General features: G+C 42.4%; 4 protein-coding genes across 4 annotated transcripts in view; all 4 read right to left on the bottom strand.

The window, feature by feature from the left end:
* The window catches only part of LOC121525192, a 49838-nt gene extending 49492 nt beyond the window's left edge, over window positions 1–346 (bottom strand). Inside the window, exons 1-2 of the mRNA XM_041811050.1 lie at window positions 312–346; window positions 104–133 (exon numbers count right to left, since the gene is read on the bottom strand). Of these exons, the coding sequence (XP_041666984.1) occupies window positions 104–133; window positions 312–346 (65 nt within the window). The remainder of the gene's footprint in view (window positions 1–103; window positions 134–311) is intronic.
* A 3244-nt stretch (window positions 347–3590) lies between these two features.
* On the bottom strand, window positions 3591–7833 carry LOC121525191 (septin-2B-like). Its single transcript, XM_041811049.1, has 3 exons — window positions 7636–7833; window positions 6476–6498; window positions 3591–4863 (listed from the first exon to the last, which is right to left on the bottom strand). Exons 1-3 carry the CDS (start codon window positions 7831–7833, stop codon window positions 3642–3644), a joined length of 1443 nt encoding a protein of 480 aa, XP_041666983.1. The 3' UTR covers window positions 3591–3641.
* A 799-nt stretch (window positions 7834–8632) lies between these two features.
* Window positions 8633–17058, bottom strand: LOC121525696. The gene is made up of 4 exons (XM_041811811.1): window positions 17018–17058; window positions 15916–16035; window positions 15702–15756; window positions 8633–11512 (listed from the first exon to the last, which is right to left on the bottom strand). The coding sequence occupies exons 3-4, from the start codon at window positions 15707–15709 to the stop codon at window positions 9835–9837; spliced, it is 1686 nt and encodes a 561-aa protein (XP_041667745.1). The 5' UTR covers window positions 15710–15756; window positions 15916–16035; window positions 17018–17058; the 3' UTR covers window positions 8633–9834.
* Window positions 17059–19693: 2635 nt separating this feature from the next.
* On the bottom strand, window positions 19694–23851 carry LOC121525697 (septin-1-like). Its single transcript, XM_041811812.1, has 3 exons — window positions 23715–23851; window positions 23231–23285; window positions 19694–21936 (listed from the first exon to the last, which is right to left on the bottom strand). The coding sequence occupies exons 2-3, from the start codon at window positions 23236–23238 to the stop codon at window positions 20367–20369; spliced, it is 1578 nt and encodes a 525-aa protein (XP_041667746.1). The 5' UTR covers window positions 23239–23285; window positions 23715–23851; the 3' UTR covers window positions 19694–20366.
* Between the last annotated feature and the right edge of the window lie 1115 nt (window positions 23852–24966).

Here is a 24966-nt window from a genome sequence, read left to right as displayed (position 1 = left end):
TTTGATTCATTGTAGTTGTTTTTTCCCTCATGTTATAATCTGGTGGTAACTCCTGAGCTTCACATTTAATATTAGTCATAATTTAGAGTTCAGATGTTCTTACCTTCTGCTCAGCTCTGCGTCGTGAAGATCTCTGGTGTTGGAGTTAAAAAGAGAAGAGAGCAGAGTCTATATCAGCAGAGGGTGGGTTCTCTGAGTCCACGTGATTTCATGGAAACAGTCTCGGCGATAAACATATTCCTGTTCAGGACTTTGGTAAACAGGACACTGTGGGATGTAGCTTTGGCTTGTGTAGTCTTGATCCAGCTCACTGCTCTAGTAGTTCCCCCTCACTTATAGAAGTCATCTTCCCTTGATCTATAGACGGATTATCAAATATACGTCATAAAAACATGAAACTTTACAGCCTGGCTCTGTCAAAGAGCAGACACACTGGTTCAGTCAAATACAGACAGGACCCTATCTTAAATACAATAATACAATAAATGCATTTGTAACATCACCAGCCAAACTTTGCATTGGTTTGGTATTTAACATAGTCACAATACAGAGCATGAAGCTGATGTGCTGCACAGAGGGGTCATAGCAATAGCATAGCTGATTTAAACTCCTGTAGGAAGTTGGGCCTTTTAGTGAAAGCTTAGAAGTAAAGCAGCCGTTAGCAGAAACAGGATGTAACTGCATGTTGATGGAAGTCACCGCTGTTCAGAGAACAATACTTAAGGAGGTGATTTTTTTATAGCACACCAACAGTCATGCAGCCTCCAGGAGCAGCAGGGGTCCTGGCATCTCACATTTCTGCTTTTGGAGTTTCAGGTGAAAGTTTGAGGCCACCTGATATGGACTATTGATGAAGTAGACTCTGATCTAAAGGAGCTGTTTGATGACTTTATGAACTTCTAAAGTGTGAGAACAGAGGAAGTAAAACTAAAGAACCTGAAAACCACAGTTTGTGCTCATGCTGCTTCAAAACACCATGTATACGTGACAACCTCCACACGATCTCAAGTGTCTTCTGGTTGATCTCCTAGGGGGCCGATGATGTCCATATTAGGACCTGAACAAGCATGTAGTTTAACCCTTTAAATGAGTCCAGGCACTCCAAGCTTATTCTGAGCTCTGCTCACTCTGAGTACATTTTCCCATCATGCAGTAAAATACAACAGCAGCATTTATTTAGAGGTGTATTTCAACAGTGAAGCATTAAACTCTAAAACGCTTCATTCTGCAGTCAGAGCAGTGTTAAGTATTAGCAGGAGGAAGGGGAAATATCAGACACTGTTACCTTTTACTGATAAATACTGCATGAAAACTCACTGTGGTAAAATGCCTCACTTCACAAGCACATTTACATTAGTCAGTGTAAATTATGATTTCATATTTTATACTTTTGACCATGTCTGTGCAGCATTCTTGCACCTTTGCACATCTTGCAGCCATGCCATAAATACAAACAGACCTATATATACTAGTTCAAGTATCTAACAGGAGCTTATATATGTATCAGTGTTAATTTTTTATATTTTTTCAGTTTTATTAATTTGTATGTTTCTTTTTTAAACTCTAAAATCATTGTAGAGTGAGGAAACTGCCCTTTGGCCTGTGCCCCACACATTTGAACATTTTTACATAAAAACCTTCATCTCACTAATATGCTCAGTGATGTGCTTACCTTTAGCTCAGCAGGTCTCCTGAAGCTGTCTGGTGTCTATGAGAAATAGCAGAGTCTGTATCAGCAGAGGGTGGGAGCTCTCAGGTCACATGATTTCACATAAACAGACCGCAGACTGCTGCAGTACAATAATGAGGACTGTTTGGACAGTCTCAATGCTTCCTGCCATTAGAAGTAGTCTTCATCATGTCAGTTTTAGTTTATGATCCCTACTACAAATAAAGGGGGGGTAGGAAACAGTTGGTTTAATGGTGCATTAGTACAGTTGTCCATGAACAGGCACTCAAAAGACAGTTGAAAAATATAAAGGCCTCGTATTCATTCAGCTTGGAAATGATAATAATTATGCTCTCTTCAGGAAGGAATTATTAGATAGGAACTATTTTCAGATACTCTTCAGTTTTTTAGCCTCAGAATGAACACAACTGCTTATAACGGCAAAACAACAACAACAACAACAACAAAAGAAAATCATAGCAGTATTAAAGTTTGTGCCAGGCATGTTTTTCTATAACTCATCATTTAAAGCACAAAGACGATTCAAAGGTTGGCGGAGAAACCAGAACAGAACACTACATCAGATTTAAAGAATATACAGATTTGATCAATCTAAAACAGATGTGTGCACTCAGAGTTCAGCTGCTTCCTCTCTAAATCTGTAAAAATCAGCTGTGGACTAGTTAAAGCCTGATTGGAAAACCACAGAGCATGACATAAATATAAGTACAAAACCTTTTAATGTGGTTTTGATACCTGAAAAGAAGGGCAGTGTTACAGTCCATCATTAAAGATTAGACAGAATTTATAATGAGATTCAGCTGGGATCAGATTTTTAACTGTGCAAAAACTCCTGAACCCCCCCCCCCCCAAAAAAAAACAGCAAACAGGTTTTTATTTGATAATTTATAATGCGATGACAGCTGAATTGATTTCATTTAGATCCTCAGATTCATACTGAAAACTTAAAAGAAAAGCCTTTAGTGATGATTTATTGTTGGCATCTACAGACTCTGTTGTTAACATGGTTTACTAACCACTGTGATATCAATCATACGTAACCAGTTTTTCCACACATGGCACACATCATACAATCTGTGCCATGCACAAGCAGGTTATTCATTATGTCTTTATATTAGATTAACCAGGAAAACCTCACTGAGATCAGAAAGAGTGTCCTGGCTGAGACCAGCAGCTGAAATGTTAACAAAGCTGCAGATATAAAACCATTAGAAACACAGATCAACTAAAGCCTGGGTCACAGAGCAGAGTCATTGGTCAAATCATCTACAACCTGGTGCATCTTTCTGGCACACCTTAAGAAATAGAGAGAAGAGCTCTCTAAGACAAAGAGGGACCTGCAGCAGACTCCTCCCGCAGGAGCAGACTTTTCCAGATAGACTTTGGGCACAGAGAGCATCAGGAAGTCTTCTGACTGTTTCAGAGTGAAGACTGTAGCCTCCAGCACTTTTCACATGAATAAAAATCAGACAAGCATGAGTGAAGTGATTTGAGTATAGTCTGTTTATAATATGCCAGTGATTTTGTCCACATTGACCCTCAAAGTCCAGTTTGCTGCCCCAGCATGGTATACCACTTACTTGGCCTTGGCTCAGGTGCTTCGGTGCACTATGGTTGCTTGTGTATGTGCAAAAGCATGGCTCTGCAACGTGGACAAAGTCTGATGCATAGGATTATTCCTTTCAGCAGTCATTTATGAGTGATAGAGGGCCATACCTGACCAGCATTAGTGATTATTCCCTGGGACTGTGCTTTCTGCAGACTGAAGCCATGCATGTGTCTTACTACAGTCTGATGATGTTTCCAGAGAAGGTACCAGTACACAGGCCCGATATGTTCTGGAGCTCTCTGAGTGCAGCCGAGTGGAGGACTGTGGAGGGGTGACAACTGTTACAGAACGGTGTCAGTGTCTAGTTTGACTGTGGACTCTCACTGCTCAAAGATCAACTGTTTAAACTCTACCAAACATGTAGCCCAGTCCTGCTCTGGTTCCCTCATCCTCTCCTTTCTTCATCTCCTCCAGTCTCCTGACCTTCTCTGTGTCTCCTTTCTCCTTCATCTTCTCAATCAGGAAGTCCAGATGGATGTGAGTGGACAGTGATTTGGTGTTCAGGGCGATCTGCTCCAGTTTGACAACATGCTGGTAGGACTCCTCCAGCCACTGATCTCTGTCCCTCTGGAGATCTCCTGTATTCTTCTTAAGGGTTTCCAAAAGGCTTGACCCCCCCAGCCACCAACATTTTTCAGATTTCGGCATCTGATGGATCTCTCTCTGTTTTGTAAACTCGATTCTTTCTTGCAGGTTTTGGATGCAGGCTTTCAGTGTTATCCTCTCTTTAAGCACATTCATCGTCATCTCCAGGTTCTGTGCTGCTGTTTTATTCAGAAATTCTCCAAACTGTCTCATTCCTTTCATCGTTATTCTGTGGGCATTTTTAAGGACTTCTACGTCTTCTGTCCTGTTTTCATCAAGGCAGTTATCAAACAGGAAGTGGATCGGCTGATTCTTTTCATCTTTGGCACACTGGATGTTTGCCGCCTCCAGAGCTCTCAGAACATTTTTAGGAGTTCTTCCATTTGAGTGTGTGACGAGGGAGACGATGTTCTCCTCCAGGTCTTTCCCAAACAGAGACATCACTGAATCATAGATGTACCTCAGCCTGTCACTCAGACGGTTGTCACTGGCTTTCACTACCAGACCCACCGCATTAATCTCATGGACTCCTCCCTCTGAGTGGAACAGGTCCAACAGTCTTTGACTGACCCTGTCATCCTGGTCTATGCCTTTGGTGTCTCCGTATCCTGGAGTATCGATGATGGTGAGAGAGTAGGGCAGAGTTTTACCTTCAAAACCACAGATCTGGTACACGACCACGTCTGCTGACTTGCTATGGCACTGACTGCTACCTTCAGTGACCTGAAACCAGACGTCATCGTCCCACCTCACTCCCATGGCGTGGTTGACCAGAGCGTTGATCAGAGTGGATTTCCCTGTTCCTGTTTCACCAACAAGTAAGATGGTTTTGTTTGGACTTTTTCCTTGTTTTCCACCGAGCATCAGTCTGGTTAGAGGCCCAGTATTCTCCTTTTTCAGTCTAAGCTGGTAGACCTCAGGAGATCCTGAATGGACCAGACATTTGCCCTTGATGTGGTCCAACCTGTTTGAATTGTACCTGTAGAGAGACACAGACGTTATATCGAGAACCACCGAACACAGACCAGGAGATCCTAATGGAGTATTCAACTAAAGCCTTCTGGCAGTTATGTGGCATTTCAGTTATGTTTTTGTTTTTTTGTACCCCTAAAGAAATCTCTGTTTGATAGAAGCAGTGATTTTGTCAGAATAACAACAAACACACAACAATGGACATAACTCAGTTTTCTGATGTGAGGAGCCAGAACCATCACAGATAATACAACCCCAACTCCAAAAAAGTTGGGATGTGGTGTAAAATATATCTAAAAACAGAAGTCAATGACTGTCAAATCTCATAAACCAGATTTGATTCACAGTAGAACAGAAACATCACATCAGGTGTTAAACTAAAACATTTCCCATTTCATGAAAAATATTAACTAATTTAGAATTTGACGGCAGCAACACATCTCAAAAAAGTAGCAGCGCCCCAACTTTTTTGGAACTGTTGTTCTATATAGTTCATAGTTTTATAGCCTCTATCACAGGAGAGCCGTCTCCTTTAGAGTGTATCCATTAAACCACCTACAGGTTCACTCTGAGTTAGATCTGTTGTCAGTGGTCTATCTACCTGGTAACAGTGTGACACGACCATTTCTGCCTTATGTAATCAGCTTTACTCACATTTCCATGGCGGTTTTCACAGTAGCTGAAGGATTTTGCAGATTATCAGCTCTGTGTAGGAAAGTAAAGGAGGATATTAATGTTCAGATCTGAGCATGTAGGACATCTAAAGATCTACTGAAGAAACACTGAGGAGCAGTGACGGCTGACATGGAGGGGTAGGAGCTCAGAGACCAAACAGACTGTGGTAATCAGGTACAGACACTGACAGCACAGGGTCAAGGAGAAGTGTGAGGAAGAGGGCAGGAAAGAGTCCACGGTGATAAAGGAATCAGACACCCTAGGAGGATGTCACAGATGGGACATGAAGTTTTACCACACTAACTTTAATAGTTCAATAAAGCAAAGCAAAAGCAGTTTGAATTATTGACCGATGGATTGATTCAATCTTTGGATAAAAACATGAAAAAGGAAAACAGAACTAGTTATTATATGTGGGAAGGAACACATTGCTATAAAAAGTCTTGGCTCTCTTGGATGTTTTACCCTGGAGGACGATGAAAATCCTCAGCTGCTAGTCCTGGTGTTCATTACAGTTACATTAGAAGTTAAAAACATGGAGAAGAACAACGGTGAATCCCTGCTGAGGTGAAGGTGAATTTGTGTTTGTTTGTGAGCCATAAAATGATTTAACAGCGGCTGGTTATGATGTCTGCTCCTCTCTTTGGTTGTTGTTGGTATTCTGTCAGAGGTCTGATCTTCTGTCGTAGATTTGAACTCAAGGTCAGGAGCTCCGACATGTTAGGAAGCAGTAAAATCATCATTTCAACAAAACTAACCGAGGTTTTTTTGGACAACTCATTGTTTGTGTTTAGCCTTGACCTAAACTCTTAGACCGGCCACACTCAGGATTTTCAGCCAAGATTTGACCCCCCAACGATCGTGGGGGCGTAAACCGACTGGAGCCTCATCGATTATTTGTCTGAGTAGTCTGCATGTGTGTGGTGTTAACACGGTTCATTTACTGCTCCAAATCTCCTCCCAGACCCTGAATCATAAACATCAGACAGGTTTGATATTTATGAGTCTAGGTCGGAGTACCCACAACAACCAATGGGAGCGAGCAGACGGGGTAGCGTCACCAGACGGATCATACGTACTTTCACCGCTCACAGCCATAAACACAGCTTTAACTTCATCCCAGCCAGGATTTCATCCTGAGTCTTTCCCTTGTTTGATGATCTTTGCTGCACCTGTAACCAGGACAGCCTGCTGTGGAGAGGCAGAAGATCATCCATGTTTGTTTGTTCTTTCTGAAGTCACGTGATCACGCGAGGTCGTAGGCCGGTCGGCAGGTGTGTGGTCTCCGGTGATCTGACAGTCTGGCTGAGTCGTCTAGTGTGTGTGTTCACAGGATCAGAGGTGAAAAATAGTTTGAAATTGTCCTGAAGTCTGTGGTCTGCCACGGTTTTAAACCCGTTTCAGATTAAAAACTGGTCTAGTGTGTGGTCGGCCTTAGTCGGTCTTAGAGTCCTGTAGTTCTCGTCCAGCTTAAAGCTAGGAAATACTGTGAAGGAACACATGGTACCCAGGAGGGGAGGGACACCGATGGGAAAGACTGGACAGTAAACTCTAAACATGAAGGAGATCACAGTGAAAATCAGCAGAACACAAACACAAACACCTAAAAATGATTACAAATAATGAATCCAGGATCATTCATGACACCTCTTACTTTAATTTAGTAAAACCAGTGAACTGGGGTCAGAGGTCATGGTCTGTGCAGTCTTAGCAGTGTGATACTAAAGCATTAAATGAAGTAATTTCACAGTAACAGTCCCACTTACTCTGCTACTACACACTAGTACATGGGGATTTCCCAGTATCACCAGTATCACCACCACTGTCTCAGAAAAACCCTCCAGTCTCTTCCTCTCTGGTTCAGAGTTCTTACCTGATGTTCAGCTCTCAGTCTCTGAAGATCTCTGATGTTAGGAGAGAGAGAGAGCAGCGTTTATATGAGCAGAGGGCGGGCGATCAGAGGTCACATGACTTCACAGAAACAGTCCCAGAGACAGACAGCATGGTGAATGAATGTTTATCACTCAGCCGTCTTATTGCTGTAATAGATCACCTTATCTAACAGAACAGCCCTCCTTACTTTTGTTTTCTGTTTCACTGTTACATCCTGAGCCTCATAAGTGCTTGAGATCTGCCTAAGGCCACTACGGGGTTTTAGAGAGGGGTCCAGCTGCAGACCTCCACTCTCATTCGGCTTAACGAAGCTGAAGCCACCTCCATCGTAGGATGGAAGTGACGTAAATCTAATCCTCTCAGCCGTCTGATAGGCTCCTCCTCCTCCATCGTCAGACGGCAGTGACATCATGCCTGTCTTATTTAAAATAAACACCTACCCCTAAATCTAACCAGTGGAAATTAAAATGCTGAACCTAACCTAAAGCTGAGCAAATATTCACATCCTGTCACTTCCTTCTGACAGTGGAGGGGATCTCAGAGTGGAGCTTGCAGGAGTGGAGGTCTGCAGCTGGACTGTCTTGGAGAGGATTTTAATCCCAGTTTGAGGGGAGGCAGGCGTGCGGTCTCCAGTGATCTGATAGGCTGAGCCGTCTAGTCGTCTAGTGTGTGTGTTCAGAGGATTGAAGATGAAAAATCTTTTGAAACTGTCCTCACATCTTTCTGGTCTCCCACGGTTTTAAAATCATTTCAGGTTTAAAAATCTTCTAGGATGTAGCTGGCCTTAGAGCAGGTATAAGCTTGCCACACCTGGTCAGTCAGGCCATCGGCTACACACACACCTGTACCTGCACTGATTGGTCAGTCTCAGTGAGTGACAGGTGTGGTCTCTCTCACAGCTGAGGACATCAGAACCATAATATTTACAGCTGGCCTTTATCTGACTCTTAAATAGAAGACTACACACCAGTTCAGTATGATAGACAGGACCAGTGAACTCATGACAACCCCAGTAATCCTACCCACAATGCTCCAGCATACACTGATGGTTTTATACATGGAACACAGCTTCCCTCTGGGTCCACAGCCACTGAAACTAATAATTGTTTCAACATGACAGGAAAAACTCCACACTAGCTTCATTCAAGACAAAACTTTATTCAAACTCTGACAAAGGAAACTGAACACACAGACTGATAAGAGGAACTTCTTCCAGTGATTTAGTAGATGAATATCTCCATGGATGTCATTCAGAAACTCTACATAGTGGACTAGCATAGAGACGCTTATCACCACAGCCATCTACCCTGGTTTAAATCATCAGATACATGTAGATTACATAAACCAGCTCATCCAACACTTCCCTCAGCTCTATGATGAACCAGTACACTGAAACTAAATCTAAATAAAATACATGAGACTGTCTGGGTGTGAAGGTTCAGAGGTCACAGTTCAGTTCATACCTCAACAGGAGGAATGATATTTACACACCTGAGATTTAAAAGTGGCTCTATTTAATTCTCCTTTAATGCTGGTATGAAAACCGATGAGTGCATGTTTGAATGTCTCACTGCTCACTGACTCATGCATCTTTTATGTCAGGGTTAAAAATGTTGATCCACTAGAGGTCGCTGTCTCTCACAGACCTCCTCCTGTCCTATTGCTGCTCTGGTCCTCCTCCCAGCTGTTCTGCTCTAATGGAGCTCTCCCACTCAGACTGATTTACATTTCCTGGGCCAGGAGGATTCTCTGGCTGTTAGTCAGAGATCAGAAGCAGTTTGATTTTTGCTATAAGAGGATGTAAAGATGATCAGATCTGACAGGAGCATTCAGCTCTAGTTCCTGTCTTTCCTTCTTGGTTTTGTCAGTCTAGTAGTGGAATCAGCAGGTCCAGCATTGCTGACTGTAGATCAGCCTCAAACAGGGGGCTTGGTGTGGTGGAAAAGCAAAGCCCCTGCTGTGCTGAGTCAAAGTAGAGAAAAGCCACTCAGTGCAAAGGAAAAGCCCCACACCTGTCTGTCTCTGAGCACAGGTGAACTACCATCAAAGACGGGGTTGGAGTTTCCAACAGTTCACACAATATTCAGCTGAATTTACGCAGAATGTTCCTTTAAACGTCCACCATGTCCACCATTGGCTGCTCTGCTCAGCATCACCCCCTCCTGATAACCCGTGGTATTGCAGCGCTCGGTCTGTTTCTGTGAGCTTTGAGAGAACGTGCAGAAGTATGGATGGTATGAAGGTAGAGTACAGACAGGAAGCTCCATCCATCTGTAAGCTTTTTATAGAGCATGAATGAACCTTTAGATCTATTTACAACAGCAGCATTAAACTTTAAACAAAAGGAAGGTAAACTGTTGATAATCTAATATTCACATCAACAGAATAGACTCTTTTTAGAGCATCTCTCTCACATCCTCAGCTGGCCTATCTCTTTAACTACTTTGCCAGCAGCTGCTCTTGCTCTACCAAGCATGTAGCTCAGTCCTGCTCTGGTTCCCTCATCCTCTCGTTTCTGTATCTCCTCCAGTCTCCTGACCTTCTCTGCTTCTCCTTTCTCCTTCATCTTCTCAATCAGGAAGTCCAGGTGGATGTGAGTGGACAGTGATTTGGTGTTCAGGGCGATCTGCTCCAGAGAGAGAATATGTTGGTAGGCATCCTCCAGCCAACGATGTTTTTCCTCTTGGAGTTTATTCATTTTCTTCTGAAGGGTTTCTAACTGGCTCGCTGTTTTCTCACATTCTGCTTGACTCATGTCAAACCACTTCTTCACATCTTGAAGAGTCCTCTGAACCTTCCTCGTCTTGATCACGTACCTCCACTGTTCTTTAACATGAGCCGATACAGGACATTTATTGGTGCAGACGGCACAGTGACCTCTCTTCATGACCTTACAGCTGCCTGGTTTAGAGACGCGCTCGCATGGATCATGACAGTTCTCCTCACACACTAAACAGCAGATGACTCCTTCAAAATAATCGCCCTGCCGCCTGCCGTTAAAATTTTCTCTTTCTTTGTAGGGCTCATCAAATGTTTCATAGAAGTTCTCGTTCTTCTTCTTCTCTTGTTCATGTCTCCTCAGAGCCTCCTGCACCTGTTGGATTTCTCTCTGCTTTGGTTCGATAAACTCGATTCTTTCCTTCAGATTTTTGATGCAGGCTTCCAGAGTGATTCTGTCCTTCAGAACGGTCACCGTTCCCTCCAACATTTGGGGGGATTTTTTCTCCAGAAATTCTCCAAACTGTCTCAATCCTGTCATCGTTGTTTTATATGCATTTTCAAGGGCTTCTTTTCTCTCTCCTCTTTTTTCATTTTGGCAGTTATTGAACAGGAAGTGGATCGGCTGATCCTTTTCACCTTTGGCACACTTGATTTGTGCAGTCTTGAGGGTTTTCAAAGCATTTTTGGGTTTTGTTCCATCTGAGAATGTGATGAGGGAGACGATGTTCTCCTCCATGTCTTTCCCAAACAGAGACATCACTGAATCCAGGACGTACCTGAATCGGTCACTCAAACGATTCTCAGCTGCCTTCAGCACCAGACCCACCACATTAATCTCATGGACTCCGTCCTCTGAGCGGAACAAGTCTAGTAAACTTTTGCTCACTTTTTCATCTTGTTTAGCCCCTCTGGTGTCTCCGTATCCAGGAGTATCGATGATGGTCAGAGAGAAGGGCAGAGTTTTATCTTGAAAACCACAGATCTGGTACACGATCACGTCTGAGGTCTGACTTACACACTGACTTTCTTCTTCTTCTTCTTCCTCACTCCCTGATTGACTCTTGTCCTCCTCTTCAGTCTCTGACTGCCTATTTCCTTTCTCATCAACGATCTTAAACCAGACGTCATCTTCCCACCTCACTCCCATGGCGTAGTTGACCAGAGCATTGATCAGAGTAGATTTTCCACTTCCTGTTTCACCAAGAAGTAAGATGGTTTTGTTTGTCTCTTTTACATTTCTTTCACCCAGAGTTATTCTGGTTAGAGTCCCAATAGTCTCCTTTGGTGGTGTCAGCTGGTAGACCTCAGGAGATCCTCGACGGATCAGCTGTTTGCACTTGATGTGGTGAAACCTGTTTGAGTTGTACCTGTAGAGACATGAAATAAACAAAAATATCATAAAGGGATGTTTTTTAAAAAGGTGTTTCTTGAGAAAAAGCAATACGTCTGAATGCTATTCACAACAATTAGCCTCATTATCAGAGGAAAGTTTACTAGAGAGTAAATTCAGACTAAATGATGCCAGAGGAATTCCCTTAACGCTGAAGGTCCTGTGTCCATAGACTTTTTTTTAGTGGTGGCAGCACTTTTTTAAATTCTACATCAGTTCCTATTCCTTACATTTCTGATGATTCATAAATGTTAAGCTTATCCAAGGTCCCAGGTCACACTGTACAGTCAGGAATGGAGACTCTGGCGTCTCTCCTCTTCTCCTTGGTTGATAGTCTAAACTCACATCCTTGAGTAGATAAAGTGCTGTTGGTTCCTATAGTGTTTCCTCACAGTTTCGTGTGTTGGTGACCTTTAGATGGAGACAGTCTGGCTCCAGTATGGCAGAGGCTGTGGACCATATCTTGAGTTATGATCAGGATCAAGGTTTACCAGGAGGAATAAAAGCGTGAACTACTTTGGGCTTCGTTGGAAATCTGGCTTCAACCTCTCACTGTGTTGATGTCACTGTTTCTCCTCGGCCGAGACTAGTAAACAGCTCAACTTAAGTCATCCTGTCTCTCGTGTCTTTCTCTCACCTCAGTTCTTGGAGTGGTTGTTAAATATTTCTGCATCACTCGGCACCCTTGTCTGAAAAACACCGCCTTCTGCTTCAGCTGTTTTTGTCGCTTGAGTTAAAACAATTGTTCAACTTTCAGAAACGCACTTCGCTTCACTTCTCCCCCACAAGTCAGTCAGAATCAAGCAAGGCGGGACTTTTGATAGTAGCGATAGGCAAACTGATCTGACTCGTCTTTCTTTGTCTTTTTCAAGGGTAGTTTTCAGGTCTGCAGCTGCTGACTGTGTTAGGACAGGATTTCTTCACATTGTCTTTATGCCTGCTGTCTGATAATTCCTTCAGATCCAGAAATCTGAAGCACATGGAGCTATCTTTAAACAACCTTACAGATGCCACTGAGGGAAGTTAAATTATTTTTTATGTAACAGCAACAAGGAACACTGTTGAGAAGACTTCGAGACCTCTCCAGTCTCAAAATGATCCAACTCCTGAACACAATCCCTCCCAAAAGCTCAAATATGTAAAATCAACGTTGTTTAAGCACACCTGATGGACTGATCAGGGCTTCATTAGTGTCAGCAGGTCTGAACTGTGAGGGGTTTGCTCAGTGTCAAGCTCGACTGCATGTCAGAAAATGGAAGAGTCCAAAGAATGGTCCAAAAGTTCAGAGATCACTGGCCTTCACAAACAAGGAACAGGATCAGAAAGATAGCAGAGGCCCTGAATAATCTAGACACCGTTGAAAGCAGAGTTCACATGTTCAGAGTTCCTGGACGGGGCAGAAGAAGGAAGCTAGCAATGGCTGCTAGCAGATATCTGAGAAGGCAGGCTGGGAAAAACCCTCCAGTGACTGCAGAAGACCTCCAGCAGAACCTGGTGGTAACAGGGACCGAGGTTTCAGAGGGTACGGTCCTGAACGTAGACCGTTTCCATGCCAGAACTCCAAGACATCCACCACTACTGACCCTAAAGACCAAGAAAAGTCAGCTCCAATCTGCTCACAGTCATAGAAATAAGCCACAGAGGTTTGGGGATTCTGTTCTGTGGAGCCATGAAACTAAACTGGAACTTTTTGGCCCGATGGATCAGCGGTATGTCTGGAGGAAGAAGAAAGAAGCAGACGCTGAAAAGAACACCGTGCCCACAGTTCAGCATGGTGGTGGCTCGGTGATGCTCTGGGGCTGCTTTGCATCCTCTGGAAACCTGCAGCGTGTGGAAGGACAGATGGATTCACTGAAGGATCAGGAAATCCTAGGAGGAAACCTCATGCTGTCTGTGAGGAAACTGAAGCTTGGCCGTCATTGGACCTTCCAACAGGACCATGATCCCAAGCAGACCTCAGATTCTGACCAAGGCTTGGTCCTTGGAGAAGTCCTGGAAAATTCTAGAGGGGCCATCACAGTCGCCTGACTTGAACCCCAGAGAAATTCTCTGGTGGGATTTGAAGAAGGTGGTTGCAGACCCAACCAACGCAGACCCAAGAATATGACTGAACTGGAGGTCTGCACATGAGGAATGGGCTAAGATTCCTCAGGAACGCTGCCAGAAGCTGGAGTCTGGATATGCATCTGTAGTCAGCAGGTCAAAGAAGCTAAAGGTGCTCTAGTAAGGACTAAAGATGCTGACATGAAGGCTTGAATCATTCTGAGACTAGAGAAGTCATTATAAGTGACATTTTCAGTTGAATTTGGGGAAACCACTTCAAGCATTCATTGTGTTGAGCTATTTTAATTCCTTTTCTTTGATTTGTTCATTGCAAAAATCAGAAAGTCTGTAAACTTTCACAATAAACCTGATTTAAAATGGAGGTCTGTTTGCAACTGTTGGCTTTCAGTTAGTTTGTGAAAAACCATAAATATACATTTACTCCCCTTTTCATTGTACACTGTCTGATGCTGACCTGCAGCTTTGGATGAGTCAGAGTATGAGAATGGTGTATTTTACTGTTTAACAGCTGTCCATTATCAAACACCTGCTATCATTCTATCAGAGCTAGTTAGCCTTGGTCCTAACTTTGACTGGCACTGGTACAAGATGTGAACCTGACCACCTTTATAACCCGCTGGCGGGTGAACCCTCTTTAAAAGCCTTGGTTTTAATATTTTTGGTCCTTTTGTGAGCTAATGTTCTGATAAATGGACGCGTGGTTAGATAGTTGGTTTCTACAGGTCAGTCACAGGTAGTCCTGGCCGAGTCCTGTCCTGCTTTTTAATCTGACACTAATGGGAGAATAATTAAAACTCACTGCTGTACTGAAACAGGTCTTACCTGAGTGTTTTAGACCAGTGGGTCCCAAACTTTTTTCCTCAGGACCCCCCCCCCCCCAGACCCACTTGGAAAAAGAGTGCACATCATTTGAAACAGTTTTCATTGATGAAATCCCAACATAACAGACCTATATAGACTTGTTCTTGACTAAAGATCTATGTCCAAACTATCCATTATTATGACAGTGCATTAGGACCACTCTTAAAAACAAGACAGACTAATTTAAAAAAATCAGGTTTAAAAAATTAATGTATTTAAAAAAAAAACATTTTTATGACTTTAAAAGAGGTAAATGTTGCTGAACCCCAGATAAGAATTTTCAAGATTATAAAGCCCAAAGTGAAAATCCAACCACTGTTTTCAGTTTGGTTTCCTGTACATTTTTGACTTTATACTGTTGTAAAATTAGGATTTAAAAAACTTTTAAACTAAAAAAAAAAAAAAGCTTCTAATGTCAATCTAAGACTTTATGAATTCTGAAATTTTGATTTTTCTTGTAAATTCCTGACTTTTGAAACTCTGAAAGGTTTTAAATATAAGACTTTATAATCTGTGGATTTTTTTCCAAACAAAATTTTGACCTTTTGATTAGAAATCTACAGATTCTCCGTATGTTTAAATCTTTGAGGTTGGCCCCTATACTCTACTGTACATTAGGTTTGTAAGCAACTTAATGTACAATTAGGTACCCCCCCCAAAATCTTAGTTGCCCCCCAGGGGTCCCCAGACCCCATGTTAGGAACCACTGTCATAGACCATAAACACATTAGAAAAATGTTAACCCCTTAACGCCTGTTGTCGCATATTTGATACATACTTTTATGATACTTCTGTCTAATCAATATGATCAATAAATTACTCAAAAAAACTTCTGAATACAGTCTGATAAATGATAAAAATGCCTCAAGTGGATTATCAGTTACCAGAAACACCTAATGAATGAAATGAGATACTGAAAATATATTTGTTACATTTTATGGAAATTTGGATTTTTTTTTTATTTCAGTAGAAAGTTAAATAAACATTTCAGGTCCAAAAAAAAAAAGGAATTTTCTGGCTATTATTTGTGCTTTCAGGCTTTAAGGGGTTAAAGGTCAGTCCATGTCAGAATTAAAGAACCTCTCAGAAAAGAGACGACGTATGCTCAAAGATTTAAACGATTCCAGCCGGACTGAACCTTGAATGAAGGACATTTCATCATCACACTCTCCCAGCTCCCAGGAAGAGCTCATTCACCACCGATGATCTCTAAAAACGTCTTCTACAGCAGTAATACTTACATCGCCATGGCGACGTCTCTTCAGGGGTTGGAGGACGGGGAAGCTTGTGGGTTTTCTGGATCACAGAGAGAAAGACAGAGACCACCAGCTCCTATCAGCTGTCATCTTTGTAAGAACAGTTTTAAATAGATTCTGGATAAAACCTGAAATTAATGTAGAAATATTTAGAAAGACAGAACTCTTCAGTTTCCTGTGGGATTAATCAGTGTCTCACCCTGTTGGTCTGTCTGTGTGCACACTGCCCAGCAGTCTCATGCCCTTATATGGGCATTAAAGGGTCAGCTTCCTAGAATATGCACATGCTTCCAGCTTAGATCACCTGGCATCCATCAACCTAAGAGCAGAGAACAGCAGTGTTGGAACCAGTCATGAGGTTTCTCTGAGAAACTTTTACAACAAATTTAATCAAAATCTGAGAAAGAAGTTGGTGAATGAGGCCCACTGTTATTCCTCCCTCTAGATCATTGGTTCCCAACCTGGGGTCCGGGACCCTGTGGGGGGGCTTTGAGGCTTTGTCTGCTCAGAGGCTGCCAAAATTAGATTTGCAAATATTGACTAAAGCCATGATAAAGCAGTTATTTAGTCATTTATACAAAGGCTTTTATGATAACAAAAGTATGTATGGGCCTTTTTTAGGGTTCTATCACTGAAACTATCAGAATCTATGCTGGTTTTTGGCAGCAGTCTGTCACTTTTTTCCTCTCTTGGGTCCTGGGGGGCTCTGCTTATCTTGAGTACATGTAGGGGGGCTCCAAGGAAAGATGGTAGGGAATCACTGCTCTAGATGCCCACATTGGACCATAAGGCAGTGGGTGCAGAGCTCTTAGACAAGCCCAGGCAGGTCTAAGGTTCCCAGTAGTGGATCCAACAGCTGAGGAACAGACGGAAACCACATTACTGCTGCTGATTCACAGTCTTTATGCAGGAAGTGGTGCATGCCAGTTTCAGGACCCTTCTGTTGCTTATGAACACTTGTTGTTGTAATAAAAACCCAACATTACTGCACCATGAGGACAGAGCTGAGCAGCCTGTGTTAAAGTTACAGTGGTAACCCAACCCCCTGTAGTAATGTAGCACATTCAAAATAAAAACACACAAACCACAGCAGAAACCATAAATATCAAGAATAAAAGACAAATCAAAGCATTGAGACAACTGTAAATGTAGGCATTTTCTCTGATTTATCAGTGAAGCTTAATTCGACTACATGAATTCTATTATTGCCTAATTATTACACAGTAGTCTCACTGCCTAACAGCATGTTTTCTGTCAGTTCTTCCTCACTAAAGAGACCAGGGTGCTTTCAAATATCTCACCAAGAGTGCAGTTTGACCAGAAGCGTTATCTGCTTTTAAAGGTGATCTCCCCCTGGCTGTTAGTGGAGGAATATCATCCTGGAGTAAAAAACTATTTAAAATAAATCTCAAAATATGCTGAAATCACAGAAACACGTTTCATACTTTAGACTGGAACATAAATGTTATTATTCAGCCTCACTGGGCGTAAAACTCTAGTGGATTTACACTAAACAAAAATCAGTAAAAGCTCTTTTACAGCTCATACTGCATTCATCTTTGTTTTCAGTTAAATCTGGTGTCATGGTAACATTACATTTTTAGTTTAGAGTGAACATGTTCTTACCTGATGATGAGCTCTCAGTCTCTGAAGATCTCTGATGGAGGAGAGAGAGAGAAGAGTTTATATGAGCAGAGGGCGGGCGATCAGAGGTCACATGACTTCACAGAAACGTCTCAGAGTCAGACTGTTTATGGTTTTTACCCTCTGTGGTGTGACGAGGACGCTGGGCTGTTTCTGAGACCTCTGATGTAAATCAGGGTCCTCTGTGTCTGTTTTTCCTCTTTAACCTTATCTTGTTCTACAGAACACCGCTCCCTCCTTTTTACTTTCTGTTTCTCTGATGCCAAGAAGACACACAGTTTCTCTGAAATCATGTGACCAATTCATTTAAAACCTGTTTGATGAGATGGAGATGCCTTACAGCAGTTACTCTGAGGGGTGAACCTTATGACTTTGTCTCTAACTAAAAAGCTTCACACTGATCATGAAACAGAGACATGACTACAGTTATGAGACAAACACATTTAAACGGGTTACACCCATCCACCACAGAGCTGCTCCTAGTGACAAAATTCTGGTGATGTCTATGAATCCAGACCTAGGTCAGGTAGAGACCCAGACCATAAACATCCTGAGAATCCTGCATACAGCACCTGTAGTTCAGCCTTTTACTGGTTTATAAATCAATCATGGTCAGTGTAATCTGGGCCAATTTGCACTAATGTGGCCATATTTCATTTTATTTTTAAAAATTTCTGTGAACCAATCAAAGGGGACTGCAGGCTGAATTTGGCCCCCGGGCCATAGTTTGGACACCCTTGGTCTAGGAATATGTGCAGTAATAGAATGAACAAGATGAGTCTAGAAAGCGGTCTCTTCAAACTTCCTGAAATGGCCCTGTAGGCCTTTAGAAACAGTCTGACATGTTTGAGCACAGCTGACTAACTGGAATATAAGATCCATGATTCTGTGTTCTGCTGTAAGCACATAATAAAGAGGCAGTGGTTCTACGACAGACAATATCTGCATATTTATTCATATTCTTGGTTTGTTCCAAAGTCCTACACAAAACAACCTGAACAGAAAAACAGAGTTAGATTTATGATGAATGTTTAGAACCGCTGACAGTTCACTTCAGATCAGTGAGCTTCACACACGTTACAGAGTATAGCTGAGGACATCAGAACCATAATATTTACAGCTGGCCTTTATCTGACTCTTAAACAGAAGACTACACACCAGTTCAGTATGATAGACAGGACCAGTGAACCCATGACAACCCCAGTAATCCTACCCACAATGCTCCAGCATACACTGATGGTTTAATACATGGAACACAGCTTCCCTCACAGGCTGTTGAAAAAGGCTGTAGAAATAAATACATTAACATTTACATAGCATTAAGAATATAACAGAGGAGAAATGACAGTCATGACCCGCCTCTGCTGGTGGGCTTCAGTGGGTTTATCTGTACTGTAGCTACTGTAGCTACCTTAACAACTGCAGCTACTGCAGCTACTGTAGCTACTGTAATTACCTTAACTACTGTATATACTGTAGCTACCCTGACTACTGTAGCTACTGTAGGTACCTTAACTACTGTAGCTACTGCTGTTACTGCAACTACTGTAGCTACTGTAACTACTGTAGCTACCTTAACTACTGTAGCTACTGTAACTACTGTAGCTACTGTAACTACTGTAGCTACTGCAGCTACGGTAGCTACTGTAACTACTGTAGCTACTGCAGCTACTGTAGCTACTGTAGGTACCTTAACTACTGTAGCTACTATAGCTACTGTAACTACTGTAGCTACTGTAGCTACCCTGACTACTGTAGCTACTGTAGGTACCTTAACTACTGTAGCTACTGCTGTTACTGTAACTACTGTAGCTACTGTAACTACTGTAGCTACTGTAACTACTGTAGCTACTGCAGCTACGGTAGCTACTGTAACTACTGCAGCTACTGCAGCTACTGTAGCTACTGTAGGTACCTTAACTACTGTAGCTACTGTAGCTACCTTAACTACTGTAGCTACTGCAGCTACTGTAACTACTGTAGCTACTGTAACTACTGTAGCTACTGTAACTACTGTAGCTACTGTAGCTACCCTGACTACTGTAGCTACTGTAGGTACCTTAACTACTGTAGCTACTGCTGTTACTGTAACTACTGTAGCTACTGTAACTACTGTAGCTACTGTAACTACTGTAGCTACTGCAGCTACGGTAGCTACTGTAACTACTGCAGCTACTGCAGCTACTGTAGCTACTGTAGGTACCTTAACTACTGTAGCTACTGTAGCTACCTTAACTACTGTAGCTACTGCAGCTACTGTAACTACTGTAGCTACTGTAACTACTGTAGCTACTGTAGCTACCCTGACTACTGTAGCTACTGAAGCTATGGTAGCTACTGTAACTACTGTAGCTACTGCAGCTACTGTAGCTACTGTAGCCATTTTAGTCTGATTTAAGGAACCACAGTTCTAAAAGTTTTATAAACTAATATCCTCAGCAAATCTGGTCTTTATTCATTCAACACAACCAAAATAGGTTAAAAATAAAAACTGAATGGAACAAAATGAACCTCTTTGAAACTATTTTTGCTTCTTTTTAAACTTTTCGCTAACTTAGCCGCTGATTTTTGCCTTTTTCTTGAATACCATGTTTCTGCCCACTTTTTGTTGGTCTTTTTACTCATCTTTGTTACTTTTTAACTGCTGTTCATCATTTTTCTGACCATTTTAACCGTTTTTGGCCATTCTTAATCCTTTTTTCTACTGTTGACCTTCCACCTTTCCTAACCCCCCTGTCACTATAACCCATGTTTGCCACATTGTACCCATATGTCAGACTCTACACATCTCTGCAGTCAGGTTTATGATATCCAGTGGGACCTGGTCTTCCCTTCAGTCCTAGTCTGCTTTAGCATGGACGGTCACAGGGAGGTACTGGGTTTTTATATGATTGTGAAACAGAGGAAATAAATGAACGTTCATCAGTCCTCACTGGTTATAATGATAATCCTGCATGTGTTTGCCAGAGTAGATGTGTTATCCTACAGTAGGTTCTTCTCCATCTCTTAGCTCCTCAGCTTCACTGATCCAGATGTCAGTTTGTAGTGTAATCCAGCTCTTATTCCTTCATCCTCTCGAGCCTTCAGCTCCTCCAGTTTCTGGACCTTCTCTGCGTCTCCTCTCTCCTTCATCTTCTCAGTCAGGAAGTCCAGGTGGACGTGGGTGGACAGAGAATCAACGTTCAGAGCGATCCGCTCCAGTGTGAGAACATGCTGGTAGGACTCCTCCAACAGCTGGTCTCTGTCTCTCTGAAGTTCCTCCTTTTTCTCCTGAAGTGACTCTAAACAGTTTTTTGTCTTCTCAGCATCTGCTTTTGCCTTGTCATGTTTTTCTTTTACCTCATGTAGGGTCTTCTGAACGGTTCTGGTCTTGCTCACGTACCTCCAACATTTCTTCACGTGATGTGAAACAGGACACTTTCCAGGACATGCTGAGCAGTGGCCTCTGGTGAGGAGAGCCCAGAGGTAGAAGATCCAGGACATGTTGCAGGTCTCCTCACAGGCTGGACAGGACACCGGCCATTTAAACCACAACAACCACAGAATCCAACCACTGAGGCTTTCCTTCTCTTTGTAGACCTCCTCTTCTTCTTCAGTGAAGTCCTTGTTGATCTTCATCTCTTTTTCATGTCTCTTCAGGTCTTCCTCAGTCTGCTGGATTTCTTTCTGCTGTTGTTCAGTCGCCTCAGCTCGCTCTTTCAGGTTTTGGATGCAGTCTTTCAGTGCCGTTCTCTCCTGCAGAACTTCCACAGTCAGCTCCAGCCTTTGTGGTTCCTTTTCCTGCAGAAAGTCCCAGAACTTACTCAGCGCTCCTGAAGTGGTTTTATCTGCACGCTCCAGGGCTTCTGTGTCCTCTAGCCGTTCTTCATCTTGGCAGTTGTTAAACAGGAAGTAGTCTGGCTGATTGTTTCCGTCGTTGGCACACCTGATGTTTGTTGTCTGGAGAGCTTTGAGGACATTCTTAGGAGTTCTTCCGTCTGAGTGTGTGATGAGGGGGACGATGCTGTTCTCCATGTCTTTACCAAACAGAGACACCACCGCATCAAAGATGTACCTCATACGGTCGCTCACACGGTTCGCTGTTGCCTTCAGCACCAGACCCACCACGTTAATCTCAGAGACTCCGCCCTCTGAGCGGAACAGGTCCAATAATCTTTGACTGTTCACGTCGTCTTCTTCAGTCCCGCTGGTGTTTCCGTATCCTGGAGTATCGATGATGGTCAGAGAGTAGGGCAGAGGTTTCTCTTCAAACCCAAAGATCTGGTACAGGACCAGGTCTGAGGTCTGAACCAGTGATCCATCACAGTCATGTCCCACAATATCAAACCAGACCTCGTCCTCCCAGCTCACTCCCAGGATGTAGTTGACCAGAGCGTTCACCAGAGTGGATTTACCCACTCCTGTTTCACCAACAAGCAAGATGGTTTTGTTTATCTGGTTTAGATCTGGTTCACCAAGAGTCAGTCTGGTTAAAGATCCAGTTTCCTTCTTCTCTGGATTCAGCTGGTAGACCGTTGGAGATCCTGAACGGACCAGACTTTTGGAGGTGATGAAGTCAAACTTAGCTGAAGAGTTTCTGTAGAAAAGTAGAGACTTCATGTCAAAAACCACCGAATAGAGACGCAAGAGACTGCAGTGGAGGATTTTACTGAAAGCATCATGGTCATCAGACAGTAGATTCAGTTTCTAAAGAACAACAGATATGCACAACCTATCTATATAATACCTTATCTGATAAAAATCAGTCCTGGTTGGGGTGGAACCGGTCCAAGTCTGGCCTTTCTTTGACCTTTTTTTGTCTTTCCTCAACAATTTTTGCTCATGTTAAACCACTTTTCATCATTTTCTGACCCTTTTTACCCTTTATGTGCCTTTCATTGTCCTTTTTCTTACTTTTTTAACCGGTTTACATCATGCTCTGACCCTTTTCTTGCTTTTTTTAACCCATTTTTGCTACTTTTTAACCACTTTTTTAATTTTCTGACCCTTTCTTTTATCCCTTTCTGGCCTGTCTTAATCCTTTTTTTTAACAGCTGATTTTTGTTTCTTTGGAATCCTTTTTCCTACTTTCAACCCACTTTTACCACTCTGTACCCACTTTTCAACACTTTTTCCTGCCTTTTTTCCATTTTTAACCAACTTTGGCCCATTTATGGTATTTTGCCTCTTTTCACAATTGTTTTATTATTTTCCCACTTAAATTTATTTCGGTTCCCTCTCCTTTATCCTCTGGTGTCCTGATGTTTCTGCACATCCTTGCCTAGATCTGAAGTCTAACATTACTTTCCCAACATTGAGTTCAGTGTTTCCTTCCACATTGTAAAAGCTCCTGAGATGCACCAAAACAATCAATGCATTCAAACCAGGCTCAGCACATTTCTGTTTATGAATGAAAAATCAAGTATTTTACTGAAGCAACCTGTCAGATCTGCATCGTTCTCTGTTCAGGTGTTATCATTATTTTAACCCCTCGGGTTTTACTTTTCTTTTTCCTTTCTTTCCTACTTAAATGTAATTATTTTATCATCACTTTAAACACCATTTTAATCATTATTTCATGCACATATGTAAATACCTGTTTATGTTAGCCCTTGTGCACCTGTGAAGCACTTTGAATTGCCTTGTGTCTGAAAGGTGCTGTATAAATAAACTTGCCTTTACTGATAATGTAGCGTGTATGTTAACAGGAAACTGCAGCACAGCCTCTATCATGGCCCCGCCCACCACAGGTGTTTACAGTCCTTTATAAAGAAGAGTCTATTTTAACCCTTTATAATCTCCCATCTCCATGTTCATTCATGTTGTTGTAATGTCCATTTACCTGCTCAGGTGTGTCAGACATGTCTGTAATGATTATCAGTTTAACTCACGTTGCCATGGTTACGTCTTGACTGGAGCTCAGGGATTGGTCAGCGTGTGGGCTCTCTGTAGGAAAGTAAAAGAAGTGATTATCCTCTGTGTGATATGATAGTTTAGTAAAATCCTTAAAGAGCAGAGAAACGCTGTCCTCCAGTCTGACCACCTCTAACAAACACTCCACATGAAAACTATCAAACAATGCTAAAGGTCAGCAGGACTGGTCTGGACCAGGATTCAGACCGTCACACTGAGACAGTAGTTTTTATAGAAACAGAGGGACACGTGTCAGTGACAACATTTAAAAACATTTAAAAAAGCAGCACAAATAAGAGAAAGGATCAGAACAAATGCATCTAAAAGCACACACACTGAGGGTTGTATAGAAGGCTGGAACAGGCAGATATCTAGTTAGAATAATCCAGGTAATGATGATTTACTCTGTCATACTAGAACAGAAAAACTACAGTCTCATGTATTCTGGTTCAGAGTTCTTACCTGATGTTCAGCTCTCAGTCTCTGAAGATCTCTGATGCTGGAGAGAGAGCAGGGTTTATATGAGCAGAGGGCGGGCGATCAGAGGTCACATGACTTCACAGAAACGTCTCAGTCTCAGACAGACATGGTTCTCTCCATAACAGTAATGAGATCACTGTGGGCTGTTTCCCTGACCTCCAGTGTAAATGAATGTAATGTTTATTATTGTATTATTCTATTTAACCTTATCTGACAGAACATTGCTCCATCCTTTTACTTTCTGTTTCACTGCTGAGAAGACTCACAGTTTCTCTGAAGTCATGTGACCTCTCTACTACAGACACACTTTAGGAGTAAACAGATTTATGAATAATTCAGCCTGAAACACCCGTATCAAATAGTCATTATATTTTGGGGATTTTAACCCTTTAAAGGCCAGTATGTTTACACAACTGCACTGTTTTAATAGAACAAATCACAAAAACTCAAAAAATACACTTTTAACACAACAACATCAACATCAGCAGCGACACGCACTTATCATTCAGCAGGCAAGGCAAATATATGTATATGTGTGTGTGTGTGTGTATATGTGTGTGTGGGTGTGGGTGTGTGTGTGGGTGTGGGTGTGTGTGTGTGTGTATAGGTGTGTGTGTGTGGGTGTGTGTGTGGAGAGGTGGGGGGGAACAAGGCTGCCAGAGCCCCCTACCAGACCAACAGAGGCACTGTGACTGAGGCTGTTGAGCTCCTGTGTCCATACAGGACCGCTGGCCTGTGTGTCATGAACCATATCTGCATCAGCATTCATTCACAGTCACAGTAATTCATCTTTAGCTCATTACTGCATTAGCAACAATCCATCATCTCCTCACAGAGCGCTCTGGTTTAAACACGTACTCAGGCATTTCATGAATAACTTAACAAATACACGACAATCCTCACAAAACAGTGTCACGGTCATTGAGATACCAAATTACCCAGCAGGCATTTGTGCTGCAGCGGCGCATTAACCTTAAACAGCCAGTATAACACGTTCAGGCGCTAGCATTAGCATCACAAAGCTAGGTGGGACAGGTGATGTGCGATACCACTGATTTCCTTTCTGATCCGATACCAAGTAAAGTTCAGGCTGGTATCGCCGATACTGATCTGATACCGATACTTGCTGTGAACTCTTAATCTGTTTAGGTTCAGCTGTGTGTAGACTCTCAGAACAGCCGACACTAAAACTAAAGAATTAACAGTTTTCATACACCTGCCATTTCATATAAAA

This window comes from Cheilinus undulatus, linkage group 17 (assembly GCF_018320785.1).
Source record: "Cheilinus undulatus linkage group 17, ASM1832078v1, whole genome shotgun sequence".
NCBI classification, from domain to species: domain Eukaryota; kingdom Metazoa; phylum Chordata; class Actinopteri; order Labriformes; family Labridae; genus Cheilinus; species Cheilinus undulatus.
Note: the sequence above shows the minus strand (reverse complement) of the source record. Positions and strands in the feature narration are given on the sequence as shown.

Coding starts and splice junctions, on each gene's coding strand:
- LOC121525191 (XM_041811049.1), bottom strand. CDS start 7,833: ATGTCACTGCCGTCTGACGATGGAGGAGGAGGAGCCTATCAGACGGCT. Junction 6,499..7,635: donor GCACTTATGAGGCTCAGGAT/GTAACAGTGAAA, acceptor TTTATGATTCAG/GGTCTGGGAGGAGATTTGGA. Junction 4,864..6,475: donor CTGGGAGGAGATTTGGAGCA/GTAAATGAACCG, acceptor GTCTCTCTACAG/GTACAATTCAAACAGGTTGG.